General features: G+C 40.3%; 1 protein-coding gene across 2 annotated transcripts in view; it reads left to right on the top strand.

The window, feature by feature from the left end:
• The window catches only part of A2ML1 (alpha-2-macroglobulin like 1), a 39771-nt gene extending 21783 nt beyond the window's left edge, over positions 1-17988 (top strand). For both annotated transcript variants that reach the window (XM_049102675.1, XM_025455010.3), the window contains 18 exons: positions 199-427; positions 558-684; positions 2273-2394; positions 2969-3020; positions 3381-3464; positions 5075-5251; positions 5416-5497; positions 6030-6186; positions 7714-7788; positions 8145-8307; positions 9705-9919; positions 13322-13537; positions 13703-13830; positions 13988-14078; positions 14433-14501; positions 15827-15929; positions 16385-16426; positions 17587-17988. In XM_049102675.1, the coding sequence (XP_048958632.1) occupies positions 199-427; positions 558-684; positions 2273-2394; positions 2969-3020; positions 3381-3464; positions 5075-5251; positions 5416-5497; positions 6030-6186; positions 7714-7788; positions 8145-8307; positions 9705-9919; positions 13322-13537; positions 13703-13830; positions 13988-14078; positions 14433-14501; positions 15827-15929; positions 16385-16425 (2131 nt within the window). In that variant the 3' untranslated portion in view covers position 16426; positions 17587-17988. The remainder of the gene's footprint in view (positions 1-198; positions 428-557; positions 685-2272; positions 2395-2968; positions 3021-3380; positions 3465-5074; positions 5252-5415; positions 5498-6029; positions 6187-7713; positions 7789-8144; positions 8308-9704; positions 9920-13321; positions 13538-13702; positions 13831-13987; positions 14079-14432; positions 14502-15826; positions 15930-16384; positions 16427-17586) is intronic.
• Positions 17989-18233: the final 245 nt, after the last annotated feature.

The raw sequence follows: 18233 nt of genomic DNA, 5'->3' as shown, positions 1-18233 counted from the left end.
CCCCCTTTCTCCATATTCCTAGCCACCTACTTGAAGGTTCACACTCTGAGATTTGCATGTTCCTCAGTTCAGTTGGCTTTTTATATTCCTCCACCATCAGCAACAACAAAAAATGACTTTGGCAGTGAATATCTATAGCTTAATTCACAATGTTCTCCTCCTGCTATGTACCTCACTTGGGTTCTTGTGTCCTCACAGTGACTCAGGGAAGGAGGCTGTCCATCTTACAGTTCCTGATACCATCACTGAGTGGAAGGCCATGACTTTTTGTACCTCCCAGTCCAGCGGCTTTGGTCTTTCACCTACTGTTGGACTGACTGCTTTCAAGCCATTCTTTGTTGACCTGACTCTCCCTTACTCAGTAGTTCGTGGGGAATCCTTTCGCCTTACTGCCACCATCTTCAATTATCTAAAGGACTGCATCAGGGTAAGATCTGGGGATACAGGAAGCAGATGTCCCTGGAAAAGAGATGAGATGTGTCTTCACCCCCACATTTCCCTAAGCCTCTGTGGGTTGTTTCCTGTACTCAGACCCTTTATTTCTTAAACATCTGTAGGTTCAGACTAATCTGGCTACATCAGATAAATACCAGGTGGAATCGTGGACAGATTCTCAGGGATCCAGCTGTCTCTGTGCTGATGAAGCAAAAACGTATCACTGGAATATCACAGCTATCAAATTGGGTAAGAGAAGGAAGTGGTAGAGGAATAAAGGAACGCATACAGCAAAAGCTCAGTGATTGAGAACTTTACCTTTTCCTGTCCTGCATTTGCTTTGTTCTTTCTTCCTCATTTTGTTTACCTCTATTTTTTTCCCTCCTAAGTCTATGCTATAAATAAATAAGCAGATGTTTTTTGATAGATCATGAAAAAATTATCCAAACAAGATTACTATGAGTGTGAAAGGGGAGCTTTTAGGGTGTCTGAATGGCTCTGTCCGTTAAGCATCTGCCTTCTGCTCAGGTAATAATCCCAGGATCCTGGAATTGAGTCCTGCATCGGGCTCCCGGTTCAGCAGGGAGTCTTCTTCTCCTTCAACTTCTCCCTCTTGCTCGTGCTCTCTCTCACTCTTGCTCTCAAATAAATAAATAAAATCTTAAAAAAAGAAAGGAAAAGGGGAGCTTTTGATATTTATGCCAGGACAAGGGATATATAGTCATGTTACTAATCAAATAGTTACTACGAGCCCACCACTATTCTAACTGCTTGGCATGTAGTAACTCATTTAAAACCCTGGTTTTCAGAAGTATTTATACTTCTAAAACTATCTATAATATAAATATTCTATCTACTACGGCTTGACAAATCACCCTAAAACTTAGTGGCTTGGGGCGCCTGAGTGGCTCAGTCTGTTAAGCATCTGCTTTTGGCTCAGGTCATGATCTCAGGGTCCAGAGTCATGCTCAGTGGGGAGTCCGCTTCTCCCTCTCCCTCTGCTCCCGCCACCCCCTGCTCATGCTGTCATTGTCTCTCAAAGAAATAAAATCCTTTAAAAAACCCAATAATTTAAAGGCTTAAAAGAGCAAACATTTATGATCACCCAGTTTCCATGGGCCAGTAATCTAGGTGCAGAATGTAGCAGGGTGCCTCTAGCTCAAGGTCTGTCATGAAATACCAGTCAAGCTGTCAGCAGGGCTGTGTTCTTATCTGGAGACTTGACTAGGAGATGATCCATTTCCACACACCTTCCAAAGTCTCTGTCCCTCACAGGCCACAATTCTTGGCCTCAGCTGTGGGCCAGTAGCCTCATCAGTATCTCATCACATGAATCTTTCCACTGGGCTGCCTCAGGACAGGACAGCTGGCTTCCTGCAGAGCAAGTGGCCCAAGAGAAAGAGTGCACCTGAGACAAAAGCTATATTCTTTTTTATAACTTAATCTCAGAAATGGCATCTCATTGCTCCTGCCCTATCCGCCTCATTAAAAGTGAGTCACGTAGTCCAGCCCATGCTCTGAGAGGAATTTACACAAGGTGTAAATATCGGGATGCAGGGATCACTGGGGGCCCTCAAAGGCTGTCTGCCTCACTGGACCACCATTTGGACTTCACCTGGAAGCTTGTTAGAAATGAAAAAAAAAAAAAAAAAAAGAAAAAGAAAAGAAATATCAGTATAGGTCTTGCCCCAGATGTACTGAGTCAGTTTGTATTCTAAAAGATCCACAGGTCTTTGCATGCCATTAAGTTTAAGAAGCATTGGTCTAGAGGGGAAGAGACCTCTTTGGTACCTCTCGTAATAGGGTTAATGCCTTCCTTTCTCCTTCTTTCTTCTAGGTCATGTAAACTTTACTATCACTACTAAGATTCTGGACAGCAGTGAACTCTGTAGGGGGGAAAAGGGGTTCATTCCAGCAAAGGGCCAGAGTGACACACTTATCAAACCAGTTCTGGTCAAGGTGAGTTTTCTGCAGGCCTAGCTTCGGAGGTGGAGATAGCAGTCACCCCAGGGATGTTGTGTGTGTGTCTAGCTATACTGTGAGTCCCTCACAGGTGTCTCATTCCCACTTCAATCAGGTAGCTCACCTTCCTTCTTCTGTGGTGCCTTTCTGCCCTTAATTATTTGCTTAACCCATTCCAATGCTCTATGAAAGTGCCTAATACAGTACCTGGTACTTTATTATAGAGACACACTAAATGTCAGTTTCTCTTATTAAAATCTCTAATATTATCATTAATTGCTTTTTTCATCCCATTATGAATACCATTGTCAGTCCTCCCTCTTAGAAGTTTTCTAAACTTGTCCTTAGTTCTATCCCATTCTCAGAAAGAATTTTATTGATAGGCTCATCCCGGCATTGAAATAGAGTTCTCCTGAGTTTCAAAGAGAAACTCTGTTCTCTCCAATTCTAAGAAGCCCTGGAGGCACAGGGAGGGCTTCTCCCCATTTCCCTTCTGCTTCCTGTTCCTTCATTGCCACCTGCCCAGACATTCATCTTCATTGTTTTTACCCTATGTCTCTCTTCATGTCAGCCTGAGGGAGTCCTTGTGGAGAAGACATACAGCTCATTGCTATGCCCAAAAGGTGGGTGAATACAGAGAGGGGTTGGTGCTGAGAATTTCCCTAGGCAACAAGAGATTTTTGTAGGCTAAGGAAGGAATATACAGGACTAGAAGAGATAGGAGAATCTGGAGTGCTATCCCTAGTAGGGTGGATTAGCTGAGAGACACGATGAAGAAGAAAAAATGTACAACACAATTATGTGTTTTGGGGGGATTTATTTTCAGCAGAGAGCACTATGAGTAGGTTAAAAAAATTGCCTCCATCCAATGGAAAACACTGGGTACAGAAAACATTAGATTATAGACAGTTTTCCTATGGTTTGGGCTTGAACTCCCAATACTTCTACCTTCTATAGTTTCTCCTTTTCTCTGCCTCTCACAGGACAAGTGGCTTCAGAATCTATCTCCCTGGAGCTCCCTGTGGATGTTGTTCCTGATTCAACCAAGGCTTATGTTACAGTTCTGGGTAAATAGCCAGAGATCCTTGTTCAAAAGAAAAAAAAAGACTGAAATCTGCCAAAGCATGGAGTGGGGTTGGCCATGTAGACTTATCTGAAGGAAGGCATGTTAGATTAGAAGTGACAGAGAGCTTATTTTATAGTTGGTAAATACACTCTATAAGTAACAGTACACGTGGGATTAGATAGATGTATGTGATAGTTAAAAACAGAAAGGAGTCTGGACAGAGGAAGTTAAAGGTCAAGGAAGCTTCATATGTATTTAGGTTCACCAACATGGTCTATAAATTGAGTAGAGAAGAGACATAGTGTTTGTAGCAGCCATTTAAAAAATGAAGACTTTATTTGAGTATAGTTTAGGGAAGATAAAACTATTTACACAGATGGGACACTTCACTCTGGGCAAGGAGAGGGATTGAGTAGAAAAGCATGAGCTTGAAAATAATATCTGAGTTGGGATCTTAGTTCTACTATTTAATGGCCATGTGACCTTGAAAAAATTAGTGGACAATCCTGATCCTTTTTTTCCCTCTGTAAGACAGTGATGATAACCTACCTCTAAGATTGGTATAAAAATTAAATATAATATAAAGTTTCCAGGGATCCCTGGGTAGCTCAGTGGTTTTGCGCCTGCCTTTGGCCCAGGGCCGATCCTGGGGTCCCAGGATCAAGTCCCGCGTTGGGCTCCCAGCATGGAGCCTGCTTCTCCCTCTGCCTGTGTCTCTGCCTCTCTCTCTCTCTCTCTCTATGTCTATCATAAATAAATAAAAATAAATCTTTAAAAATATATATATAAAATTTCCATATGTATCTAGCATATAGTAGGAGCCCTGGATGTGTTAGATTATTTCTTTATATTTATCCCTACCAAAATACTTTCCAGGTTAAAATTTCTCTATCTTTGAAGGTATTAGATTCATACTTGTCATATAGAACTCATTGTAGTATATAGCTTACTCTCTAGGCTTGTCTTTCATACTGCATTGTGGGCTCCTTGAGGACAACAGCCATGTCTTTTTAATTTCTATTTCTGGTACATTTCCTGCCACATAATTGACATTAGTACATGTTTAGATTTGAATTGAACTTAATGGCTAAAGTGCATTAATGGGTCACTTATGTCAGGCTTACTGGTTTATAAAATAAATATATGGCTAGGTCAGTAGCTATAACTGGAAAAAGGTGCCGGGATTGTGTGTGCTTGAGGGGAACATGGCAATTTGGAGGATAATGTATTTATATGTGGTGGAGGACCTTAGCAATTGAGTCTAAGTATTGTGGGTTTTGTTATGTCACTACCAGCCCCAGTGACACGTCCTCTTAAAAACCCCGAATTCCCCTAGGTAGCCTATGTACTTCTCTGTGTATTCCAGTACCTTGTGTGAACCCGATATTATAGTGCTATATTATAATTGTTTAAAACGAATCTACTTATAATGTTCTGTCAATGTTTACCTCTCTGATTGTGATCTTTTGAGGTAAAGACTGTATTTGACTTATTGTCTCCTAGGCACAGTGTAGGTACTCAACTAAATGATAGCTGGTACATGTTTGTTAAATGAAAGACGTAACTCACAAGGGCTCCTTCTATCATCAACTTTCTCCTTTTGGATCTCAGGAGACATTATGGGCACGGCCCTACAGAACCTAGACAATCTGGTGCAGATGCCAAGGGGCTGTGGGGAGCAGAACATGGTCTTGTTTGCTCCCATAATCTACGTCTTGCAGTATCTGGAGAGGGCAAGGCTGCTGACTGAAGAAATCAAGTCTCAGGCAGTGGGTTTCCTGAAAATAGGTGAGTTGGTTCAATCTTTCTTCTTGGACAAATTCTCTAGGACCCATGATAAGTTAATAAGATACAGGGGAGTTCCCCCTGAAGTGTTCTGCACCCTTGAAAGCCTTGAAAGGCATATTTTTTGAAGTTGTCCCTGTGATCTAACATCATATCTGGCTTCCCAGGGTACCAGAAGGAGCTAATGTACAAACACAGCAACGGCTCATACAGTGCCTTTGGGGAGCAGGATGGAGATGGAAACACATGGTAATATTGCCCAGTTCTCAGTGTACTCCAGAGCATAATTCCTGGGTCTAAGGAACAATTCCTCTATCTCTCCTCTTAACCCTATTTCTTCTTCTTTTTTAAATTTTATTTAAATTCAATTAATTAACGTATAATGTATTATTGGTTTCAGAGGTAGAGGTCAGTGATTCATCAGTCTTATATAACACCCAGTGTTCATTATATTACGCGCCCTCCTTAATGTCCATCGCCCAGTTACCCTATCCCTTCACCTCCCTCCCCTCCAGTGAACCCGTTCCTTCTTATATCTATCTTCTCTACCTCTTTAATATTGTTTATTTCAGCCTCATGTATGGTCAAGCCCCTCACCTTTCTCCCTGACCTTGTGACTCTCCAATTCTTGTCCCCATTAATGCCCAATAATATCTCCCTTTTTTAGCCTTATGTTTTCGTAATCCTCTTCTGGAACCATATACCAAAATAAAATATAAAACTATTGTACCCTTGCTGGGGAATCCCCCTTCATGCCACACTTCTGTCTTTACCCATATAGGCTGACAGCGTTTGTCACCAAATGCTTTGGCCAAGCTCAAGAATTTATCTTCATTGATGACAAGAATATCCAGGATGCTCTCAAGTGGATGGCGGGAAACCAGCTCCCCAACGGTTGCTATGCTAATGTGGGAAACCTCATTCACACAGCTATGAAGGTGCAAATCTGCCCTAGGGTCTTCAGCCCACTGTCAGGTCTGGGAGGAATTTGCACCTCTGACTAAGCAGAATCAAAAGAGCATAAGCCTGGGAGTCAGTGTTCTTTAGGTCTGAGTCCTAGCTCTAAGTGACCTTGCTCAAAATGCTTAACCAATCTGAGCCTCAGCTTCCATATCTATAGAATTAGAAAATGTACTGACGCATGGCTCTCACATCAGCAGCTCCTGAGAACGAGTTTGAAATGCAAATTCTAGTCCTACCCTGGACCTACTCTGAGAAACTCTGGGGATGTGGGCCAGCAATTTGTATTTTTAACAAGCCCTGGAGGTGGTTCAGACATTTGTGAAAGTATGAGAACCACTGGATGAGACATTCACTGAGTTGTATACTATCTCCCTAAATCTGGAGCAAGGCCATTTTGGTGAGGACTGATAGACAGCCTAGTGTTTTTTGTAAGAGGTTTACTCTGTGCCGGGCACTGCTCTAAGCACTTCGTTTATTTGATATTACTTAATGTCTACAACAAATTAATGAGCTAGCTGCTGGTATGCCATTATTAATCCCATTTTACAGATGAAGAAATTTAGGTGCAGAGATTAAGTGAACTGCCCAAGGTGAATGCTAATGCAGGGTAGGACTGTAATTTGAATCATGGCCTCAGAACTCCACAGGCACTGCCCTTGCCCATTCACTGCATTGCTGGTACCCCTCCTGAACACAGGATGAGGTGTTACGATACATCCGGAGAATTTGTTCAATTCAGAGTATGCCCAGTGAAAGAAAAGATTTGTATGTATGTTACTAGAGAAATCATTTACATTGCTGTTCCAGGGCTTGGATTACAAATCTTGAGCATTAAAAAAAAAGTCTCTATAAAGGATTCATTAGTTTTCCTTATGCAAGATTTTATTAGTGCCCCCAAGGTGCTCTCCTCTTACATACTGTGTGAAATACATGTGGAAGTAGCACAAACCAGGGCTTGACTCCAACAAGATCCCAGAGGTCTTCCCTTTTCCTCTTTTACCAGACCCAGCCAGTCTATTAAGAAACCCATCACCAGTATAGCAAGCTTAGTGGTGTAGTGCAGGAGCTCCATAATTAAACTCCCTGAGTTCAAATCCTAGTCCCTGTTTATTAGCTGTGTAATCTCGAGCAACCTGTTTAATCTTTTTTTTTTTCTTACGGAATTCCTTATAGGATGAGGATAACAATTTAGATTAGCTGTTTTTAAAAACTTGCTAATATCTTTCCATGAAAGGGATTAAACAGGGCAGGTGTCACCTTATCTCTCCTGGAGAAGAGGCTGGGCCTTTTACTTCTGGAGAGGATGTCCATTTGAAGAGGCACAGATTCAGTAAGAACCTGAGAATAAGAGATTTTTCTCCTTATCCCCTCCACTGTGTTTGTTTGCTTATTTGTTTAAATAATCCACCCATTAAGAGGGGATGCTTTTTTGCAAATTGCACATAATTCTTGCATATGCTGTGCTGTCTGCTGCCCTGACGTGGGGTCCTTGTACCCTCTAGGGCGGTGTTGAAGATGAGATTTCCCTGACTGCATACATCACAGCTGCATTGCTGGAAATGGGAATGACCGCACATGTAAGTATCTCTAGCTTTTTCTCTTTATATCCTTCTTATTGTGCCTAGTTGTAGAGGAATTCAACTACTTTTAATCCCTGTTCACCCTTATAAACTCAAAAAGAATACAACGAAGGGCACCTGGATGGCTCAGTGGTTGAGTGTCTGCCTTTGGCTCAGGCCATGATCCCGGGGTCCTGGGATCCAGTCCTACATTGGGCTTCCTGTGGCAAGCCTGCTTCTCTCTCTGCCTCTCTCTGTGTCTCTCATGAATAAAATCTTAACAAAACAAAACAAAAAGGATGTGATGATTTCCTTATCCCTTCCCATTTTCCCAGGAATGCCTTATTAAGTCAGTTCTTTATCTTACTTTTCAGGACCCAATGGTGAGTCAGGGTCTGAAGTGCCTCCGAGACTCTGTTTCCTCTACTACCAACCTCTACACACAGGGCCTCCTTGCTTATACTTTCTCTCTGGCTGGGGAGATGGACATCAGAAACGTTCTTCTTGAAAAGTTAGACCAGCAGGCTATCATCTCAGGTATGTTGGCCATGTTAGGAGTTCTTTGAAATTATGAAAATATGTTGTGAGTTATCTATAGTTTTCACTAGTCCCCATGGTCCCACATATATTCTATCATATCTAGGATTCCTTTTAGGAAAAGTTGTGAAGTCATTAGATCATTGTTGAGAGTTTTGTGAGAAAGCCCATGGAAGTCTTTAAAGGCATTGTTATACTTTTGACATGAAGAGGAAAGAGATGGTAGAAGCTAATCAGAAGACCTATGGGCATTATAGAATCTCCCTTTTATAAAGGTCTTTAACAATTCTTTGTATGAGATCACTGAGGTTGATGGGGTAAAAGTTAAACTTAGAGATTTCTTTCTTATTTCTTCTTTTTTTGGAGGAGAGGGGTAGGGAATGGCAGAGGGAGAGGGAGAGAGAGAATCTTAAGCAAGCTCCATTACCAGTTGGTGGGGCCCCACTCTTGGTTTCAGAACAGGTAATGATCTCAGGGTGGTGAGATCCAGCCCTATGTCAGGCTCCATGGTCAGTGGGGAGTCTGCTTGGAATTCTTTCTTTTCTCTGTCCCACCCCCAACTTGTACACACACACACACACACTCTCTCTCTCTCTCTCTCAAATAAGTAAATAAATCTTTTTTAAAAAAATGTTAAACTTGGGCTGCCTGGGTGGCTCAGTGGTTTAGCGCTGCCTTCAGCCCAGGGCGTGATCCTGGAGACCCTGGATTGAGTCCCACGTCAGGCTCCCTGCATGGAGCCTGCTTCTCCCTCTTCCTGTGTCTCTGCCTCTCTCTGTTTCTCGAATAAATAAATAAATAAATAATCTTTTTTAAAAAGTTAAACTTTTGATTAAATAAAATAAAAGCTGAGGGACACCTGGGTTCAGGTCTGCCTTCAGCTCAGGGTGTGATCCTGGAGTCCCGAGATCGAGTCCCACATTGTGCTAGCCCACTTCTCCCTCTGCCTATGTCTCTGCCTCTCTCTCTGTGTTTCTCATGAATAAATAAATGAAATCTTTAAAAAAATAAAATAAAATAAAGGCTGAAAAATTAAAAATGGAATTCCATAAGTCAAAAAAATGCCCCAAAATACATAAGATTATTGTAAGTTTCTACTTACCTGTATCTACTAGCATTAGAATTTATAAATTAATGAGAGTGGTTTTCATATAATTACTGGAAGCATTTACTGATATTCTCAGCTTCACCATGGGTAATTTCGTCTGACTCTACACACACACTTATGCGCACACACATCTCTGTGTAAACATAATAGCCAAAATATCAAAAGATTTGAAAAATATTTTTTTTTACCTCATGATTAACTTTTGGTTGGTACTTGCTCTGCTCTAGGGTGTAGCATTTACAAATTGAATATGAGAAACCATTTCCTATTTTTGCTTCTTTTTCCATAGGAGGGTCTATTCACTGGAGCCAAAAGCCTATTCCGTCATTGGATGACAGACCTTGGTCTCAGCCTGAGGCTGTAGATGTGGAACTTACAGCATATATATTACTGGCCCAACTTAGCAAAGCCAGCCTGACTCAAAAGGAGATAGCCAAGGCCACTGCCATAGTGGCTTGGTTAACCAAGCAACGTAATGCATATGGGGGCTTCTCTTCTACTCAGGTAAATAGCCTCCTTTCCAACTGTCACACATCAGGTAGGATTAGGTCCTGTGTGGAAATAGAAAAAAACAAAACAAAACGGTAACAACAAAGCTATTGCCCTTGACTTCTAGGTCAAGGGACTTCTAATTCTGTATAGAGAGAAAAAGCAAAATAATATTGGATCATATGAACACATAAATAGTACAATATGCATTTAATTCTCTTTCTTTTTAGAGTATGAAACATCATGAGATCAGTGTTTTACATGTGAATAGGACATATATAATTATGGTGAAATTATATGTTAAAAGCTTAGAAATGAGTTGGAAGCATAAAAGCAAGGTTTTACGGGTATACTTCCTTCTACTACTGGGAGGTTAGTAAGATATATAATCTCTACTCTAAAAAAGTTAACAAACTAGAAGTAAAGTTAGGAAAAGTGCGGGACACCTGGGTGGCTCAGTGGTTTAGCACCTGCCTTTGGCTCAGGGTGTGATCCTAGAGTTCCCGGATCAAGTCTCACATCAGGCTCCCTGCAGGGAGCCTGCTTCTCCCTCTGCCTGTATTTCTGCCTCTGTCTCTCATGAATAAATAAATAAAATCTTAAAAAAAAAAAGTAGGAAAAGTTCTAATAATTACAGAGCAGGATTTGGTTATATGACATAAGATACAAAAGATACAAAATAATGCATTTCAAAAGGGAGCAAGACCTTACATCAACTTGAAGGATAAGAAAAATCTTCAGGAGAATGACATTTGAGGTAGATCTAGAATAATATGTAGCAGTGCCTGGCTGACTTATTCAGTAGAGCATGTGACTTTTGTTCCTGGGGTCATGAGTTCAAGCCCCACATTGAGTGTAGAACCTACTTAAAAGATGATAGATAGATAGATGATAGATAGATAGATAGATAGATAGATAAAAAAATAGATGATAGATAGATAGATAGATAGATAGATAGATAGATAGATAGATAGATGAAATAAAAGGGTATGTAAGATTGTAAGATTTTGGGAGGCAGCTATTGAAAGGAAGGGGAAATGGCTTGAGCAGAGACAACAGTTTGCAAAAGTATAGGATGACTCTCGGGAAAACTGGGTTATCTAAAGCATAAAGGGACTTCAGTTTAGAAAGTTAGGGCAGCTTTATACTATGAAGGAGGCCCTTGCATAACAGACTCAAGATTTTGAGGAGATATTGATTTTTTTAAAACTTTGTTTCAGGAAGATTGACCTGTTATTTGTATAGCGGGTGGTTTAGAGGTGGAAGACACTGGATTTGAAGAGATAAGGACAATATTTCATTTGTCTAGGTTAGGAGTAAGAAAATTGAATTAGGTGGCAGTGAGGGAAAAAGGGATAGAATTGCACGATAAATTCTAATAGCATCATAAAAATTGTCTTAGATGATCATAAAGAGAGTAGTCATTAATTCATTTGTTCTGCAAATGTTTTTTTTTAATTTTTATTTATTTATGATAGTCACAGAGAGAGAGAGAGAGAGAGAGAGGCAGAGACACAGGAAGAGGGAGAAGCAGGCTCCATGCACCAAGAGCCCGACGTGGGATTCGATCCTGGGTTTCCAGGATCGCACCCTGGGCCAAAGGCAGGAGCTAAACCGCTGCACCACCCAGGGATCCCCGCAAATGGTATTAAATACATACTATGTCCAATTCACTAAGGATACAAAATAATCAAGAAAACATTTTGCTTACCCTTGTAAAGATTATATTCTGACTTGTTGAAATTAGGGCCAGATTCACTGAAGATGTAACATGTACATTAGACCTGGAAAAGGAATAGATTTTTATTGATACAGTGTTTGGTAAAGATGTTAAGAGCACTAAGCTTGAATATAGTAAAGACTTAATTGAGGGACGCTTGGGTGGCTCAGTGGTTGAGTGTCGGCCTTTGGTTCAGGGCATGATCCTGGACCTAGGATCCCAGGATCGAGTCCCACATCAGGTTCCCTGCATGAGCCTGCTTCTCCCTCTGCCTGTGTCTCTGCCTCTCTCTCTCTCTCTCTCTTTTCTCTCTCTCTGTCTCTCATGAATAAATAAATAAAATCTTAAAAAGACTTAATTGAAATCTTAAAAAATTATATAGTACTATATACTTCCTTACTTCAAGGCCAAAGATCAGGAAGGACTTCTTGCTGAGCCCTAAATAATTATGACATACAATTTTAGAAAGCAGTGAGTGAAATGTTTAGAACTCTCAGTGACACATATGTCAAAATTGTTTTTGAATAAAAGTCTTAGCTATTACAAGAAGTCATATAGCACTTAACACTGGTTTTCCAGCTAATAACGAGGTCTCATTTCTTGAATTGTTTCCACATATTTGAGTAATAAGGACCTCCTTGGATCCAGTTCACAGAGAGTAGACAAAAAGTTGTTTGTAGATGGTCAACTGCACAGCTATCACTTATTCACAGATTTCCCAGGGTGGGTGACCTGTCTTCCTATTTTTATATGACCATGTGATGTCTACAACTGTTCTTTTAAACTTGGATTAGGAAGAAAGTGGGGTTCCTTTATTCTGTAGATATTGCACTAAGTGTCAAGCATATAGACATACTCGTAGCAGTAAAATATAACAATTTTCTGAACATTTCACTCTCTTTTTTCTTTACTTGTAGTTTATATAAATCATGTTTTCAGAATAAACAAGTTCCAACTACATGATGCCATACTCTCTTAGTGGCAGTTTATCTGTCTTATACCAGAATGATGAAAAGATTGTCATAAGACACAGTGGTGAAGAAGCCTTGGTTTGCAAGATAGGATCCACTGATACCCTCTCCAGCTGTGCCATAGAAGACCATTACGCAGCTAAACAACTGAAGAATGTGCAATTTTTAGGGCTATCACTGCTTGTTTCCTCTCTAAATAAGGAAACTGCAAAATACATACTGAACAGTTATCCACTTGTTTATAACTATAGCCCGTTCTGAAGCTACGTTTGGTTGAATATGAGTATGAGGGATGCCTGGGTGGCTCAGCAGTTGAGCATCTGCCCTTGACTCAGGGAGTGATCCTGGGGTCCCAGGATCAAGTCCCACGTCAGGCTTCCTGCATTGAGCCTGCTTCTCCCTCTGCCTATGTCTCTGCCTTTCTCTTTGTGTGTCTCTCATGAATAAATAAAAATAAAATCTTAAAAAAAAAAGAATATGAATATGAGATTAGCCTAGTGACCTATAGGCGTATAGTTTAATACTAGCTTGATGGCAATTTTCTACACAGGCAAGATATCGTTTCTATGTCAGCTTCCACAGCATTAATGAATGTGGTTCTTAGATACTTAGAAGAGGTGTTGTCCAAGCTGATGAACAACAACTATATATATAGGTTATGGGGTTGTTTGAGGCTAATGCCAGTGGCTCACAAAATGTAAGCATATGCTTGATTGTCTTCTTTAGGATACTGTAGTTGCTCTCCAAGCTCTTGCCAAATATGCCACTGTAGCCTATGTAACATCTGAAAAAGTCAACCTGGCTGTAAAATCCAATAAGAATTTCCAGCACACTTTCAGCATTCAGGCTGCCAACCGGTTGGTGCTTCAGCAGGAAACTCTGCCCAGTATCCCTGGAGTGTACACCTTGGAAGCCTCAGGCCAGGGCTGTGTCTATGTGCAGGTAAGTAGAGATCCATGAGAACAAACATGCATTGGGAAGGAGAGTCCAAGGGCATCTTTGCCACCAGGAGAATCTTTACTCTATCTCGTTTATAAAGAGAATAGTTTGGACTGTGTGATAAAGTTCTTCCCAGTTCTGATTTGGTTATCTATTTCCCCCTGCTAGATGGTGCTGATATACCATATTCCCCCTCCTAAGTTTGTGGACACCTTTAGTCTTAGTGTGGAAATGGGAAAAGCTAGATGTGAGCAAGCTACTTCACCTCGATCCTTGATGCTCACCATACACACCAGGTAAGAAAAGCTGGTGGTGGGGGCACCTGGATCATAGAAGCATAGAGTTGTGTGTGTGTATTTGTGTGCATGTGTGTATATGTGTGTGCTGGGGATACAGAGTATGCTGAGAGGGAAAATAATGGGTTCACACTAATGTGCTTCTTTCTGCCCTTAGTTACGTGGGGAGTCGCAGTTCTTCCAATATGGCCATTGTAGAAGTGAAGATGCTTTCTGGGTTCAGCCCCAAGGAGGGTACCAATCAGTTAGTAAGTCTGTTCTATTTTCTGCATTTAACTAACTCCAAGGGGACCTAACATTATCCCTAAAAAACTGGTGAAGTGGGCTTTATGGTATATACATACAACTCATGATTGTATTGTTTTGGTGTGCTACAACAGTGCATCAGATACATAAAATGGAAACTGGAATAGTTGTGGTTCTTTTTTCTTACTTTCTCCACAGTATATATTGTCTCCTTGATCATGACAGAGCTTTGGAATATTACCCTAAGGGATACGAAGGCTCTGGATCTTAGTCTGTTTTATTTTTCCCTTTCTTTTTTTTTTTATTTATTTTTTATTTTTTATTATTTTTTTTTTATTTTTCCCTTTCTTATTCAGCTTCTCCAACAACCTCTGGTGAAGAAGGTGGAATCTGGAACTGATATCCTGAACATTTATTTGGAAGAGGTAGGTATTCAGAAGTGAACCTAAGAGTTTAATTTCTTTTTTTTTTTTTTTCTGAGAAGAGTTTAATTTCTTATGAAGCTTTGCAACTTCCTAATATTAATAGGTTAGTACATATACTCTATATACTAGTGTCACATACACAGGGATAAAAGAGAATGGGTCCACAGCCATGAAATGAATTCTACCTCCATGCTGGTATACTATATCAAATATTCTTATTCACTTCCAGTGCAGTACTGTCTAACAGATATGTAATATGAACTATCTATATCATTTAAAAATGTGTAGGCCAGGGGTGCCTGGATGGCTTAGCTGGTTATGCATCTGCCTTTGGCTCAGGTCATGATCCCAGGGTCCTGAGATAGAGCCCCACCCATGTCAGGCTATCTGCTCAGTGGGGAGCCTGCCTCTCCCTCTCCATTTGCCTCTTCCCTAGCTCATGCTTTTTCTAGCTCTCTCTCAAAAATAAATAGATAAAATATTTATTTATTTATTTATTTATTTATTTATTTATTTATTTTTAAGATTTTTAAAATTTATTCATGAGAAACACAGAAAGAGAGAGAGGGGCAGAGACACAGGTAAAGGGAGAAGCAGGCTTCTTGCAGGGAGCCCGATGTGGGACTCTATCCCGGGTCTCCAGAATCACACCCTGGCCCAAGGTGGCACTAAACCGTTGAGCCACCCAGGTTGCCCCAAAATATATATTTTTTTAATGTGTAGGCTAGAATGTGACCATTTTAAGATAAGGTGGTCAGGGAAGGCCTCTCTGAGGAGATATTATCTGATAGGAGACTGGAATGAAGAGAGAAAACCAAAAGGGAGCATAGAACTGTTTAAATAAAATGAAAATTTGTTTCTTTGGCCACTTCAATTAACCAAGGGTTAGAGTAGACCAAGAACGGAGAGAACCAATTTATAGAAGGGCCAGAAAGCTATAAGATCCTAAGAAGAAAGAGCCAGGAAGTCAGCAGAAGCCAGTATCTCTAAGACTGGTATGGGGCAGAAGGGTTGGTAGAAGGGTTTCAGAAAATTTATGTGAAGACAAAAGTCTTTTAGCCTCCACATTATACAGAGTGTTATTTTCACTTTAGTTTTATTTTTTTCTTAATTTTTATTTATTTATGATAGTCACAGAGAGAGAGAGAGAGGCAGAGGCATAGGCAGAAGGAGAAGCAGGCTCCATGCACCGGGAGCCCAATGTGGGATTCGATCCCGGGTCTCCAGGATTGCGCCCTGGGCCAAAGGCAGGCGCTAAACTGCTGCGCCACCCAGGGATCCCTCACTTTAGTTTTAATATGATATTTTGTCTTTGTTCTCCACAGCTGAGCAAGAAGACTCAGACCTATTCCTTTACCATCAGCCAAAGTGTGTTGGTCACTAACCTGAAACCAGCAACCATCACAGTCTATGACTACTACCTCCCAGGTGAGGGCTAAGAAGATATACTTGTGTCTCCCAACATATTTCTGCCTCATTCTTCATGACATCTCTCTTAATTTTACAAATACTCCTTCCTAAACCAAGTAGCACATAATTACATTATTCAATCTCCTAAAACATCATAATTTAATTATGTCATTCTTAAGTCTTCTGTGCTAGGGATATTTTATAAGATGAGGTCTATAGACCAAAAGAACAATACAGACCACAGTTCTTTAAGGACTATTCTGAATATTTTTTCTGTGATTAATAATTTACCACAATATTAGCATTTGGAAGTTTCCTATAATTCTTTTTTTCCCCCCTATAATTCTTAATATGCTTGTAACCTAAATGGATCCTCTGAAAAAGGCTAAAGCAGTAGTTTTCATGGAGTATTTTCTCTTTGAATGTATGAGGCTTATAATGTAATGATTGATACATGTCATTTCATTTTACAGATGAACGGGCAACAATTCAGTACTCTGACCCCTGTGAATGAGGTAAGGCTGAGCTTTAGGGTAGGCTGACCATATTTAATAGTTAAGGAGATTTTCTTCTGAGTTACTATTATTGTATTTTGGAAGTTAATTTTTGATAGAAAGTGGGCTTTCTTTTTTTGTCTTAAACTTTTCTTTCTTTTTTTTTTTTTTTTAAGTAAACTCTACACCCAATGTAGGGCTCAAACTCACAACCATGCTCTACTGAGCCAGCCAGGCACCCCCCTTTTCTGTCCCAAACTCTGAAAGAAAGAATAATAATCTCCATAGTTCACACCAGAAAAAGTTAATAGTGGCATCTGATTGAGGGCTTCTATGTGATTTTTATTTTTTTAAAGATTTATTTATTATTTTAGAGAGAGAGAGGCAGAGAGATAGAGCATGAGTGGGGAGAGGGTAGAGAGATGGGGAGAGAAGCAGACTCCCTGCTGAGCTGGAGCCTGGATGATAGGGCTTGACCCTGAGATCATAACCTGAGCTGAAATCAATAGTTGGACACTTAACCAACTGAGCCACCCAGGCACCCCTCTATGTGATTTTTTAAAAACAGTATTTTTGGGATCCCTGGGTGGCGCAGCGGTTTGGCGCCTGCCTTTGGCCCAGGGCGCGATCCTGGAGACCCGGGATCGAATCCCACATCGGGCTCCTGGTGCGTGGAGCCTGCTTCTCCCTCTGCCTGTGTCTCTGCCTCTCTCTCTTTCTCTCTGTGTGACTATCATAAATAAATAAAAATTAAAAAAAAAATAAAAACAGTATTTTTTTCTTAAAACAAAACAAAACAACAACAAAAAAAACAGTAATTTTTTTCTGATTGAAATTGATGAATTTTAAAAATTGTTTTTTAAATTCTACATCTTTATTTTATAAAAATACTAAGGGAAAAGTAAAGATTATCTGATTCTACTCCCCTGAGAACACTATTAATAATCTCATCATGCATCTGTGAGATTTTTTCTAGATAGGAAAAAACTGAGGACATGTCTAGCTGGCTCAGTTGGGAGAGCATATGAATCTTGATGTCAGGGTTGTGAGTTTAAACCTCACCATTGGTACAGAGATAAATTTTAAAAACTATATTTTTAAAAATGGATAGGAAAAAGATCCTCTATACTTGTGAAGATTTCCTGAGTGTAATGATGTCTTCTTTTTTTTTCCTCTCCCAGGATAGAAGTTGTAAAGAGACCAATTTAATCCTTTGTGACATTACTGGACAGCCTTCTTCTGCCTCTTAAAGGAAAACTCATTTAATCAAATAATATGATTTCTCTGATTGATAGTAACAGCTGAGCAGGTTTGAAGCTCAGCTACTTTCTACTACTTCACAGATGCATAGGTGCTAGAATAAAGGGCTGGAGGAGATGAGGGGAATTATATGGAAAAGACCACGGGGAGAGATGTGGTTTAGCCATGTAGGGAACTCTCCAGAGATGATATGGAGGTAGAGGGTGATCCAAGAAAGATAAAAATGTCTTCTTGGAGGTTAAATCTAAGAGAGGATATAATTTAGGGCTTTGGGAATAGATTTAAAAAGTTTTTTTCTTTGAAAATAAAATCTGTGTCCTTGACTTTGTGCATATTTCTATGGATACCAAAGATTCTATTTCAAGATGATGATCATCCCTTAACCAAAACTCACATTTTGGCTTCTTTAAACCTTTTGACCAGGAATGCCTGGGTGGCTCAGCAGTTGAGCCTCTGCCTTTGGCTCAGGATGTAATCCCGGCGTTCCAGGGTTGAGTCCCACATTGGGCTCCTACATGGAGCCTGCTTCTCCTGTCTCTGCCTCTCTGTGTCTCTTGTGAATACATAA

Source organism: Canis lupus, chromosome 27 (assembly GCF_003254725.2).
Source record: "Canis lupus dingo isolate Sandy chromosome 27, ASM325472v2, whole genome shotgun sequence".
In the NCBI taxonomy this organism is placed as follows: domain Eukaryota; kingdom Metazoa; phylum Chordata; class Mammalia; order Carnivora; family Canidae; genus Canis; species Canis lupus.
The sequence above is the reverse complement of the archived record's forward strand: the minus strand, read 5'-3'. Positions and strand labels throughout refer to the sequence as shown.